At 56.2% G+C, this 12,714-nt stretch overlaps 1 protein-coding gene across 4 annotated transcripts; it reads right to left on the reverse strand.

Moving 5' to 3' along the window:
* Positions 1 to 1,487: 1,487 nt before the first annotated feature.
* ADGRG1 (adhesion G protein-coupled receptor G1) lies at positions 1,488 to 12,479 on the reverse strand (the record flags this gene model as incomplete). 4 transcript variants are annotated; one of them, XM_084257702.1, is made up of 13 exons in its annotated part: positions 1,488 to 1,618; positions 2,594 to 2,862; positions 4,187 to 4,295; positions 5,251 to 5,519; positions 6,909 to 7,027; positions 7,820 to 7,923; positions 8,198 to 8,240; positions 8,437 to 8,553; positions 8,837 to 8,968; positions 9,482 to 9,629; positions 9,963 to 10,092; positions 11,498 to 11,917; positions 12,416 to 12,479. In XM_084257702.1, 13 exons carry the CDS (start codon positions 12,477 to 12,479, stop codon positions 1,488 to 1,490), a joined length of 2,055 nt encoding a protein of 684 aa, XP_084113828.1. The 4 variants fall into 4 exon arrangements, with proteins under 4 accessions (XP_084113828.1, XP_084113826.1, XP_084113827.1 ...); XM_084257700.1 differs by having other exon boundaries at positions 5,251 to 5,537; XM_084257701.1 differs by having other exon boundaries at positions 8,198 to 8,243.
* Between the last annotated feature and the right edge of the window lie 235 nt (positions 12,480 to 12,714).

Below are 12,714 nucleotides of genomic sequence, written 5' to 3' on the forward strand. Positions count from 1 at the left end.
TGAGACAGATGGCAAAACATCTGCCTATTTAGAGCAGGCAGGCTTGAGGGGTTTGGGGTGCCCCGCTCCCTGCCCTGTAACAGATTTGGTGTCCAATGTGATTTAGGGAAGTGCCAGAACCTATTTAGAGCAGGCAGGTTTGTGGGGTCTGGGGTGCCCCCTCTCCCTGCCCTGTAACATCACCACGCCCTATTGTCTCCCTAACACTGAGGGGCCATGTCTCCTCCCCCCGCCCAAGTTGATAGTTTCCAGAAGTTCATTATTTTCCTAATTGGCCCCAGGTGATAGTATTAGTGCCGCTAAACAGAAGCACAGAAAAAGAGCTCAGAAAATGCTCCAAAATGTTTACATCAGTTTGTTAGGTGATAACAACAGCTGATTTTATTTTCTTCCATAATTTCTTCTACAGTTTCCAAAAACTCAACGACGAACATGTACTTCTCTTTCATATCAAAGGATGAATGAACGGGTAATTAAAAAAAGTTCTCAAAAAAGAAAGAAAATCCACCCCATCTTTAAGACTCAGATCCAGGTCAAATGCTGCCACCTGCAAGACGTCTTCATGGATTTCCAGCCTGGATTGATGCTTCCGCCAACCCCTCGTCTGTAGCTCCGGGAGTTCTTGTCTCATACATGCCTCCGACACTAGACTGAGAGCTTACCATTGAGCAACCCAGTCTGTAGCCCCAAAAGATCTGTTTTGTACAGATCTAGCTATGATGGGCTTGAGTGTGTAGGAAGCCAGACTAGGGATCCAGGTTGACCCCTAATGAGCACGTAGGGCTTAAGATTGAGGTCACCAGGGGAGGCGTGTCTCAGTCTTACGTGTGTTGGGATGGAATCAAGAATGCTCCACGTCACAGTTCTTGCCACAAGGGGGCTCAGGGAGGCTGAGGATCCCTGTGAGATGTGGGCTTGGCAGTGGTGAGCAAGGTTGACGCAGCTTACAAAGAAGACCGGGTGAACAGATGGACCTGGCCCAGCCCGGGTGGCCTGAGTCAGGGACAGCAAAGGCCATACATAGATAAAGGTTTATGGCTGATACCAGGTGACTCGAGAATCACCACCCAAAACCCAGTATTGGAATTGGGGGGCCCTGGCTAAGAGCAGAGGACTAGGGAGAATAGACAGGGGAAGGAAGAGGGAGAAGGGTCTGACAAAGGCCAAAGGCCCTGAATTCAGGTCCAGGCCAGACCCTTGGGGTCATCCCACCCACAGCCATCAGGGCCCAGTAAGGCGTATGTTAAACCCCAACTTCAGCCACCGGATATCCGTCTAAGTTATCCACTGGCGAGGCCAACACGGAAACCTGGGAGTCTGGTCACCATGGCAACAACTCCATTCCCAACAACCCATCCCTCTGATGCCCCTGCACCTCCTCAAGTTTTTGGTTGAAGGTCCAGGGCCAGGGCCCACTCTGGGGCCCACAGGCAGTGGTGAGAAGAGGTCACATCTCTGTCTCCTCACGCCAGGCGGTGGCTGGCAGCCTAGATGCGATTGGACGAGGTGCTGCCGGAGCTGATGGGGAGCCGGGCGCTGTCCGAGTGGCTCTTCAGAGGAGAGGGGCCACCCCGGGCCTGCAGCCGCATGGACCAGTACCAGAGGAAGATGAGGAAACCTGAGGGTGGTGCGGGGCACAGGGCTCAGCAGACTGGGGGTAGCCCCCACAGGACCCCTCCCTCCCAGAGTCACACTGACTCAGATCTGGCCCCTCCCCATAAGGCCACCCAGGTCAATGGGACCCCAGAGGGGCCGCTATGTCCAGGCACCGTGCAATCCATTGCTCGTCAGCTCACTTGTATTCTCCCAAGGTTCCTAGGAGGTCAGGCCTATTCATGATTATTCTGCTTTGCAAAGAAGGAAACTGGGCCCAGGGAGGTGAGGGGAGTCGGTCGAGCCAGGAGTCTGGTGCTGGCCTGGCTCCAGGGCCCTCCTGTCTAGTTCCCTCCCCAAATACACTGCTTCTTAATAGCTCAGTAAATGTTCGTGTGACTTCATGGGCATCATTTGTAGGGGAACTTACAAAGTCCCCTTCATTTCACGGAGAAGAGAAAACACCTCCCTCACCCCACTCCTGCTCCTTGGTGACCCCCTGTGGGGGCATCCCTGGCAGCCCTGGTGTGGCCCTGGGTCTGGCCTCACCATCCCTGTTGTCCTGTCCAAGTCCTTCTTCCAACCCAGCACAGCCAAGAACAGAGCAGAGAGTGTGTGTGTGTGTGTGTGTGTGTGTGTGTGTGTGTGTGTGTGTGAGAGAGAGAGAGATGTGGGAGGCATAGGTGAAGGGCAAATAGACCACAAAGGGACTCTGTTGGCATCAAGTTCAGGCCCTCATGATCCAGCCCCTGTACTTCTCTCTTTCATGACTCCTATTCACACCGGTAGCCCTAGGGCTTGGCATAGGGCCTGCATGCAGTAGGTACTCAATAAAGCCTTGGTGACTGTGGTCTGGATGCCTTCACTTTATGGATAGCAAGTCTGAGGCCCAGAGAAGGACAGCCTTCAGGTTGTCTGGGCCATTTCATTCCTGCCCTGTGTTTTCAAGTCTGGACACCCACATGTGGCGGCTGGGGGGCAGAGTCTTCTCCATGCCTACCTTGGAAGGAAGTGATGATGCTGAAGAAGTAGAGGACCACAAGCTGGAAGGTGCCAGAACCAAAGGAGAAGAAGACCAAGGCCCAGGGCAGGCCGAGGACCAGGCTGAGGCCCAGCAGCGTGAGCACGTGGGGCCACTTCTGGCCATGTGGACGCAGCCGCAGGATCTGCACCACCATGGTGCCCAGCATGGCCATGTTGAACAGAAACACCAGGCTGAAGAGGCCAAGGTTGATGACATGGCTGATCAGGGAGTCCCGGATCCAGCACCTGCGGGCAAGACTGGGATCAGCCCACAGCATGGCCAGGGTATGGGTGTGCACCGGCGTGAACCCCAGTTCCAAGGCAACTTTAGACACCATGGACCCACTGGGTGAAAAGTCACTTTTCAGTTCTCTTTCATTCCTTCTCTGTGGTCAAGGGAGAGGCTCGTTTTGGTGCAAGTATGTTTTCAACACCCTGAAACTTCCTAATCTGTTCTTCAAAGAACAGGCCGAGGCTCAGCCCACCAGCTAGTATTGAGGATAGGGTTTCTTTTCTTTTCTTTTTTTAAAAGATTTATTTATTATACAAGAACAGGGATACAGGTCAGAGGTGCGGGAAGATGAGCGAATTCAAGAGAGGGGGTCCTTCAGGCAGAAGGACCGAAGACACTGCTGAGGGGAGCAGCTGGAGTGACAGGAGAGGTCTGCTAGGCCATGTGGGAATCTCCCTGGCCGGCCGGGAATTGAACCCGCGCCGCAGAGGCTGTGGACAGTTTCACAGTGCAGCGTTCAACCTGCTGCGCCACGGGGGAGGCCCGAGGACAGGGTTTTCTTGTCCCTGTTTTTACTTTCCTGGTACACTCACTGTTTATGACATGTGATGCTTGTTCCCTACCTACCCTATTGACATCATTTAAAAATTTTAGTTAACACGTTTTAAAATGTATTAAGTTAGATCATTTAAAGAAAAAATATGAGATCGATAATAATATAGATGGTCCAAACATCACACAAAACTCATAAGGTCAAGATGTAAAAAAGACTGAAAATTTTAAAACACTGAGGCAATGGAAAGAATTCCTTCCCAGCCTGGGGGGCTTGGGGAATCTGGGGCTCCAGTCTAGGTATGGGGGGGGGACACACAGTCCAGGCTTTGTCATCCACCCCTGCTGGATGCCTCTGAGCTGTGGTCTAATCACCCTCTCTGGGCTCCGTGTGAACAGAGACAGCAGCCAAGGGACACCCGGGCAGGTGGTGGGGGGGTGCTCATCTGCTCCAACCTGCCCTCACCAGTGAGGAAACTGAGGCCCAGCCAGGGGCCAGGACCTGTGCAAAGAGGCCTGGTGAGTGGGAGGCAGAGAAGGCTGTTCTTACCCTCCCAGGGCACTGGCCACCCCCAGGCCAACACCCACAGGCCAACACCTCCAGGCCAACACCCCGAGACCAACACTCCCAGGCTAACACCCCCAGGCCAACTCCCCCAGGCCAAACCTCCAGGCCAACACTCCCAGCAGCCTGGGACTCAAGCATCTCCTGGGCAGCGACACTGGGCCCAGGCTGCTCTCCAGCCCCAGCACCCCCAACCCCCACTGCAGCGCCCCCAGACTCACATGGAAGGGTAGGTGACAGTCTCTGGAGTCCTGTGCACAGCCAGGATGATGGGGCCATAGGTGTTCACATCCACCAGCGCCACCAATATCACCAGGAAGATGGGGAAGCCTGTGGGCAGTCAGGCATGGAGCTAAGTTCCACCCAAGCATGGAGCCTGCCTGCCTCTGCTCTCTGGCCAGACCTCTTGTTAGGCCTGGGTCCCCAGAGCTGATCCAGCCCTGGGTGGAGGAGGTCCTCCAAGCTCCAGCCCCTCCCCCTGTTCCAGTTTGGGATTCCCACAGAGGGAGCCCCGCAGCCGGGGCCTTTTAGAGAAAAGGCCTGCAGTTCCCTGCTGAGGGGCTCTTGTCACAGGAGAGATGGGAGGAGCTGACAGGACATAAGTGGGGTGGAAGGACTAGTCAAAGGGGATGTTCAGAGTTCTGCCCCCAAGGGACATGTGTCCTGGGCCTTGACCTCACTCATGAGGTAGAGAGTAAGAGCTCCCCAGAGAGAGTCACCCACCACCAAACACCTGGGAGTTGACAGAGTCAACTCTGAGGGAATTTCATGTAAATCAAGAGAGTGACCCAAAAAAAGGCTGAACGAGGAACAGAGAAGAGCAGCGAGCTGGGGTGAGGGACGTGGGGAGGCTGGTGACTGAGTGTCCAAAAGGGCATGTTTTGTGAGCCCCTGGGCCTCCAGGTCTGACGTGAGAGAGGTCTGGGCCACAGGTGAATGGGGCCGTCTCTGGCCAAGCACAAGGGTTAACCGAGGGACATGGTACCTTTGAGCAGCGCGCAACCTGCTCATCCACACCTGGTGGCTCTTTTCACACCCTCCCCCCACAGACATGTTTTGAGGGAGTGAACAATGTGGAGCGTGTGGAAGTGTTTCTTGGGCACAGAGGTCACCGTCTCATCATCCTAAAGGGGACCTTGACCCATCCAGGGTAAGGAACACCTGAGAGAGGGTGGGCGAAGGAAACTGAGGAGCAGTCAGAGAGGTGGATGGAGACATGGAACCACTCACCAAGAGCCACGTGGGGGCAGGTCTGAGGGGCCACCATCACCCTCCCACGACTCACCCCAGCCCACGGCGCTCAGCTTGAGCAGGTAGCCAGGGACATAGGTGCCAAAGACCTCCACCACGAGCCTATAGAGGTTGTAGCCCTCAAGGCCCATCCAGGTGAGGCAGGCGAGCAGGGAGAAGTGCAGGAAGATGGCGCTGGCCTGGCAACCGGCCTGGGAGCCTGACAGGGCCGCGGGCTCACTGAGCAGGAAGCTCACATCCAGCAGGAAGACGGCGAACAGCAGGTTCATGTGCACCTTGATGGTGTAATCACGAGACTTCCTCCTGCACGGGGGTGGGAGAGAGAAGGTCACACCCATAGGGGCTGGGGAGGGGCGAGAAGGGCACCCTCAGAGCTGAGGCACCTGCACCCACACATGTGTCTGCCCCGTGACCCGCTTGCTCCGAGTCACCTTCCCAGTCCAGGGGCGCCAGGGAGAGGGGTGGGGCCGCTACTCTCAGGGATGAGCCGTCCCAGAGAGAAGGCGCTAAACCCAGATGCCAGCAGAGGGGGCCGCCGGGGAACTGGGGCACCGTAAAACCCCCAGAAGCTGTCAGCTGCCTGGAGTGAAGGCCCCTCCCTGATAATGAACTGTCTTTGCTTAACTAGTTGTGAACAGTCAGTGAGAGACGGGGGGTTAGAGGGACCTTGGGAGCACGATGCTTGAAGATCAGCTGGCTGGTCTAATCAAAGTGCACATTCAAGATTCCATCCCCGTCCTTTGCCGTTTCTGGTTTCCTTGGAACGTGACAGGCAAAGAACCCACAATTTCCCGGGAACAACCCTGGGTAGGAACGGGGGCGAGGAGTACACACTCCTCTTCCAGGCAGGCTTCCTAGAATATGAATACACACACACACCCCTATCCTTCTCCTATGGCTGCAGTCTGGCCACTGCCCACTTGTCCCTGCAGATCTGCTGTGTGCCCACCACCCACGGGCACGCTGGGCATTTAACATGCCTGTGGACAGAGCGAGGAAGAAGGGCTCCCCCACACCTGCCTGACAATCCAGAGCATCTGAGGGTGGGTGGAAGTGCTCTTCATTGCACCAAAGGTGGCTCCTTCTTTCCCCAGGCACCCCAGAAACTGGGGGTCACAGAAGCATCCATGGAGGGGAGACATCAAACCCAACTGCTTGCAGAGGTCAGGCCTCAAAATAGACAGCAGGGAGTGGGGGCCTGGAGAGAACTCTGGAGGTACGCCTGTCACTGCCACCCAGCCCCCAGGCAACGGGAGCCTGATAGGCCTGGAGCCAGCCTGCTGGGTGCCAGGCGGCCTCCAACACCTCCTTGCTGTGTGACATCAGGCAAGTCACTTGCCCACTCTGAGCCCTCTTTTGTGAGGACAAAGCAAGGTCAAGGATGTGAAGTGCTTAGCAGCATGCGGGGCACGCTATGTACAGGCTAACCATGGTTTTCTCCACTATCATGTGGTTATGTGTCCCCAGTGGAGTCACACCTGATTATTCAGAGGCAGATTCTTATGTCAACTCTGTCAACTTTAAATGCTGGCAGTTAATACAATTTGCAAATGCTGTTATCCAAAGAGGAGATGCACCCCAGGACTCTCCCAACCCTGCAAGCATGTCAGGGCCAGTCTCCAGGGTGGGTCTCCACAGTTCTGGGGTCCCAGCCCAGGCCCTTCCCTGCCAATGATCCCTCCCAGGTCCTACCTGGAGCAGAAGTAGGTGGCGATTGTGAGGACACAGGCCAGGGCGGAGATGACGCAGCCCACGTAGGAGACGAGGGTCAGGTAGTGTTTGTGCACCGCGTCCAGCTCCACGGAGGAGACCTGGGCCACGAGACAGATCAGGCGTCTGTCCCCAAGTCCACATGAGCCTTTGCCCCACATTGGGACTAGCCTCTGGCCCCGGGGAGGTGGCTTAGGAGTCCATGTACCACCCTCCAAAACTAAGTAGAATGTGTCCCCATCACTACCTTCTCTGGGGTGCTCCCTGATTCACAAAGGTCAAGAACCCTGCACCAGAGGATCCCTGTTATGTGCTGGCACTAATTATTGTTCTTAACATTCAACAGAGGAATAGGTTTCCTGCATGGTAGTGAGCTCCCTGTACCCAGGGGTGTTCAAGTCATAGCTGCACACCCATGGGAGAGCTGGTCCCGGCTCCTAAGAATCTGGGAGCGTGAAACCAGCACACAAACCCTCTGAGCTCCTGGGGGCACTAAAGCCCACCTCAAGGCCCCACACTCAACATCCCTATGGGGGCCCCTTTGAAACATACTCCTGTGCCACCCCCTCCCAGCTGGTGCAGTCAGAATCCTAGGTTAGGACCAGGAATCTGAGTTTCATCACACACCCAATTTAGGAACCAAAAGCAAGAAATTTAGAGATGAACTCTAACTTACTAGCTCTTTGATCTTGGGTAAATCACTGAACTTCTCTGAGCTCAACTCTCTACTTATGAAACGAGACAACTGGAGCCCCCAGGGGCAGGGAGTTGTGGGGTAGAAAAGCCACACTCTGGGCAGAGCGCATGGCCCACAGCGAGAGGTTGGCCTGTGGAGTAGCAGTGGGGTGGGAGTGGCCGGGGAGGTGGCGAGAGGATGCTGGAGGGGCGCTCACCATCAGCACCGCAAAGTAGGTCAGGTGGTTGCAGAAGCAGGATGTCTGTGTCTCTTTCCTCACAGTCTCACACCCAGCGTCGCTCCAGCTCCCAGAGCCATTCACTGAGGAGGAGGGAGCACAGGGCTCTGATCAAGCCCAGATCCCCTAGGACCTCACTTTATACCTCCCTCCCCCAAATACAAGGCTTCTCACTCTTCCAAGGCTTTGATCCACCTGGCAGATCTGTAGTCTGCCAATGCCTAGTCTGCCATCATTCCCTCAAAGCTCACCTTCCTCCAGGAAGCCCTCCCTGATTCACCCCCATTTCCCTCCCCACTCCAGGTTCCCCTTTCTCCTCCAGATAACTGCCCGACATACAGCCCCTTCCATACTCACTTGTCAGGTCTTCAACCCAGAAGACACATTGGAGAGTCATGTTCTTCTGTAGGGACAAGAAAGGAGAGTGGGTTCTAGTACTGTCCGGGCCAGGCTACGGCAGCGAGTCAGTGCCAAATACCACCCTGTTTGGACCTGACTGGCCAATGGTTTTGTTAAAGACAGGTGACTCAGAAGAGAGGGGGATGAAAGGAGGAACAGACCAGGGGAGTCCCTGTATCCTTGGTTTACTCACTCACCGGCTGTGGCTGGTGCTGAAAGGTGATCTCCACCGGCTTCGAGAGGTTGGCCACTTTGGTGTCTTGAACAACGATACCCACGACCTTCTCACCCAAGACTTGGCTGGAACTCTTGTCCTAGGTATGTGGGGTGAGGGACGGGAATAAGGAGGGCGCTCAGGGCTGAGAAGACAGATTCTGAAGTCCCCTAGACTCTCGAGTCCTGTGGCCCCAAAAGATCACTCCAAGACCCTTGAGTCTCCCTCTGGAAACATTTCTTGCACGGGTAGTCATTTACACTGTAGTTAGAACACCATGGAGACTTCTCCCAGGGAGATCTGCATGTTGTTGTCCAATTTCTGACTTTATAAGAAAAGGCTCTTGCTCCCCAGGGGCGGGCGGGCAGGATGAGGTCCCATACCTGGAACAGGGCCTGGCTGCTGAAGTCCACCAGGAGGAGTCTCTTTGCGGCTTGTCCCCTCCGGCCTTTGGCTCTCTGGAAGAGCGTGTGGGGCAGCAGCACCGAGTACTCCAGAATCTCGCTCTGCTCCTCCTGCAAACCAGAGTCCCTTGAGGGCTCAGCCAGACCTTCTGCATGCCAGCACATCCACCCTGGTGGCTGCCACCACTAAGCCCACCTCCTTCAGGAAGCTGTGATTGTCTCATGCCAGCCCCTCTTCCTGCTCTTTTCCTGGGCACCAGCTCCAGCAGGGAAGCCTCAGGGCCTCAGGGGCAGGCATTGTCTGCCTACAGCACTCTGGTGTGATGGAACATCCCAGCAGGGGTGACTCCCAGCTAACCAGGCCCACTCAAGGGGCTGTCTCAGGACTGGGGTGCACACACAGGCATTGGGGGTTGGCACAGCCAGGTGAGCAGGGAGCAGGCCCGCTCCCACTATGCCCCACCATATGCTGTGGGGTGACCACTGACTGCGGGTATTCCTGGGGCCTGGGGCCGCCTAGCCAGCACACATCTGAGTCCCGGAGGCCTGGAGGAGGGGCATGCTCCTGGCCTCCGCATCTGCTTCCCACCCCGGCTGCCTGGATACTGGCCCCTGGCCCCTGACCTCCTTCCGGGAGTGGATGTGCAGGTCCTGGAGGCTGGCCTCAGGCTGTAGCTTCCACACCGTGGCATTGACCTTGTCCTCTTCAAAGGACACCGTGTCCCCCGTGAACTTCACAGAGGTCAGCTTCGACTCCAGGCTCTGCAGCTGCCTGGCAGAGGGAGGGTGGTGACAGTGGGTGGGAGGCAGATCCAGGTGGGTCGGGGTTGGAGGGCGAGGAGGCTCAGAGATACACAGGAAGAGCCCCAGGAGAGGGGAAGGGGCTGGGGGCAAGAGAGAAAAACTGCCAGGTGAACGCAGGGGTGGGATGGGGAGAGAGGAAGCATCGGAGCAAGCAGGGAAGGAGAGGGACCGGACAGGCTAGGGGGTTCTCCAGGGACCCAGTCACCAGGGTCTGGCCCAGTTTTGCTTGGAGTCCAGAAGGAGGTGGAAGGAACATCCCAGCCCTGAGCCCCACCCTGCCCAGTCTGAGGGCCGCACTCACTGGCCAGCAAGGGAGGGAAGGAGCTTTCTGGACTTCCGGGGATGCTTCAGAAGCTGGCTGAGCACCAGCAGGTCCCTCTTCAGCTCACACATGCCAAGTGACGCAGTGTGGGAGGCATTCTGGGGAGGAGCTGGGGGAACAGATGAGCAGACCCACTGAAGACTGGTGACCAAGGTGCCTGCCACACCCAGCCTATCCCCATTCTCACTGAAGGTGTCTATTCCCATTTCACAGAAGAGGAAACTGAGGCTCCGAGTGGAGAGTGGATGAGGCCAGCCAGAGGGGCCTCTGCACTCAGGACTCCCCAGCAATCCCAGGGGCCTGCAGGCCAGGGTGGGACACGCCTAGCCAGGCTGGCTGCTTCCGGCCCCCATCAGGAGGGGTGGGGGCGGCTTGTGAAGTGGCTCAAGGGCCTCCCACCACCCCAGGCTCCAGGGCCCCCACCCAGGTATCCCGCACTCCGAGATGGCAGGCTGGTGTCTCCAGGGATCCGAAGGATTCAGAAGAGTTAGTGACATGGGGATGGAGATACAGGGGAGGAGGCACGTGCTGAGCATCAAGGCAGGCCCTGCGTAGTCACGGCGACATTTGTAAGGCAGAAAGCCCGGCTTCCGTGATGCGAACATTCTGGCTCGTGTTTTTAAAAACTCTTTACAAACCAGACCGGAAGTGTTACTCAGGACCCAAATTTATAGCAGAGCCTATTTGACCTAAACGCTCCCAGGCTGGGGTGGAATCTGGCCTGCCCAGCCTGGGGGGGGGGGCCCATCTATGCTCCAGCCCCTGATGACCCCCAGGCTAGGACTTAGGCCTGCCCCTGCCACACACATCCTCTCAGCTTTGTTACGGGCCCGCACACTGCTCAGGGTGCTGTGTCCACCATCGCTGGGGGTCCCCCAAAGCAGAACTGCCTGGAGGAAACAGGATCAAGGAACTTTTAGAGTCTCAGTAGAGCCTCCAGCTCCCCCTGGCACCTCTCCTCCGGTCCCCCATTGAGCACTTCATGGAAACCAGTGGCCTTATCCTTTCTTCCTTCCATCCTTTCTTTCTTCCTTCCTTCCTAGACAGGACATAGGGTCCTAGGCAGCACATATGCCCTTCACACCTGAGAGTGTGACCTCTGACCCCCTCTTTGCGCTCCCCAATCCTCCCAACCAATCAGCTGCTGGGTTCAAGTCCTGCTCCCTCACTTGCTAGCTGTGCAATCTTGTGCCTCTCTGTGCCTCAGTTTCCTCCTCTGTGAAATGGAGATTCATCATTTGTGATGATACTGACGAAGCAGAATTTTTCTTCTGGCTTCCAACATCTGTCTTTCCAGCCTCTCATCCCACTCTGTTTGGACTCCATCTTCCTTCAAGGGAAACTTCCCTGTCTCCTGTGCATAGGACTTTGACTTCACCCTCCCCTACCATCCCGGCCCCTCCTCAGACACCTTCACTGCCTGGGGGCCTGACACTCACACCCAGTCCACTTCCAAGCCAGGCTTGCTTGTTGCCTCCCCTGCCTCAGGCCTCCGCCCCTGGGAGCTGACTTACTGTGGAAGGAGAAGGTGTAGCCGGAAGCACTGGGCAGGCTCGTATTCCGTGGGTTCCACCAGGACCTCACGGAAGTGGCGAGCAGTGGGGGGCCCCGTGCCTGTCTCTCCTCCTGGTGCCGGAAGCACAGGAAGTCAGAGGCTTGCTTGCTCAGTACGAAGTCGTTCTTGCCATAGCGAAGGTGCAATTTCCCAGCATGGCGGTCCCAGTAGAGGCAGAAGTGGTAGATGCCCCTGGGCTCAGGGAAGTGGAAGACTGACTGGACCTCAGGGAAGGGAGCGTGGATTGTGAGATTCTCCTCGGAGTTCCAAATGGAGAGGTGCAGCTCCTCCACCTGCTTGTACTGGAGGCTGCTCTTGTGTGTCTGGTTCCGCTGGCCGCAGAAGCGGAAGTCTTCCCGGTGGCCCCCACCATGGGCACCTGGGGAGGTAGAAAGTGAGGATGGGTTTCGAGAACACTGGCTAGACAGGGGCATGGGACGGGCAGATCCTGGGTCTAGAACGCAGGAGCCCAGTGCCTTGGACCCACAAACATTCCAAGGACCTGTATAAAAATGTGTGTCTGTCCTGCTCAAAAAGTATGGGCTGGGCTTCAAAATATGAGAAGAAGCACTCTAACATTAATAATTTCAAAGACAAAATCAATTTCATAGCAAAAACGTATTTAATGAGGCCATGTCTGCCATGGACAGTTGTGCAGGCTGTGCACTGTACAAGAATGTTATGGTTGCAGAGGTGAGTCTGTGGATCCACTCCTGCCAAAAGACTAGTGGATTTTTTTTTCCCTCAAAGGTACAATCCATTTTCTAAACTGTCCATATACCCATGGCTCCCAGAAGGCTAGTGGATGTCCTAGATTGGGGGGTGGTGGCGCTTAACATAAGTCACAACAGTCCACGGCATCCTGAAGAAAGCCTACCTTGAACCAGGAGGAGCAGATCCAGCAGGAGCAGCGCAATCTGCAACAGCACTTGCGAAGCCATCTTCCTTCCTGAAGTCAGCCTGGGATGGCACTGCCTGCAAGAGGTCAGGAGTGTTAGCGGGGGGCCTGGCCTTCAGGATGGTTTGCCTACTTAGCAGTCGGGGAGACTAGTGGAGCATGAGTAAGGGATGTGAGTGAGGGAAGCAAGTGTAGACTCCCCAGAGCTGCCAGAAACAGAGCATCAAAAGGTAGCAGTGGGCCTCCCCTGGTGGTGCAGCGGTTGAGCGCTGGGCTGT

Source organism: Talpa europaea, assembly GCF_964194135.1.
Source record: "Talpa europaea genome assembly, chromosome: 16".
Classification (NCBI taxonomy): domain Eukaryota; kingdom Metazoa; phylum Chordata; class Mammalia; order Eulipotyphla; family Talpidae; genus Talpa; species Talpa europaea.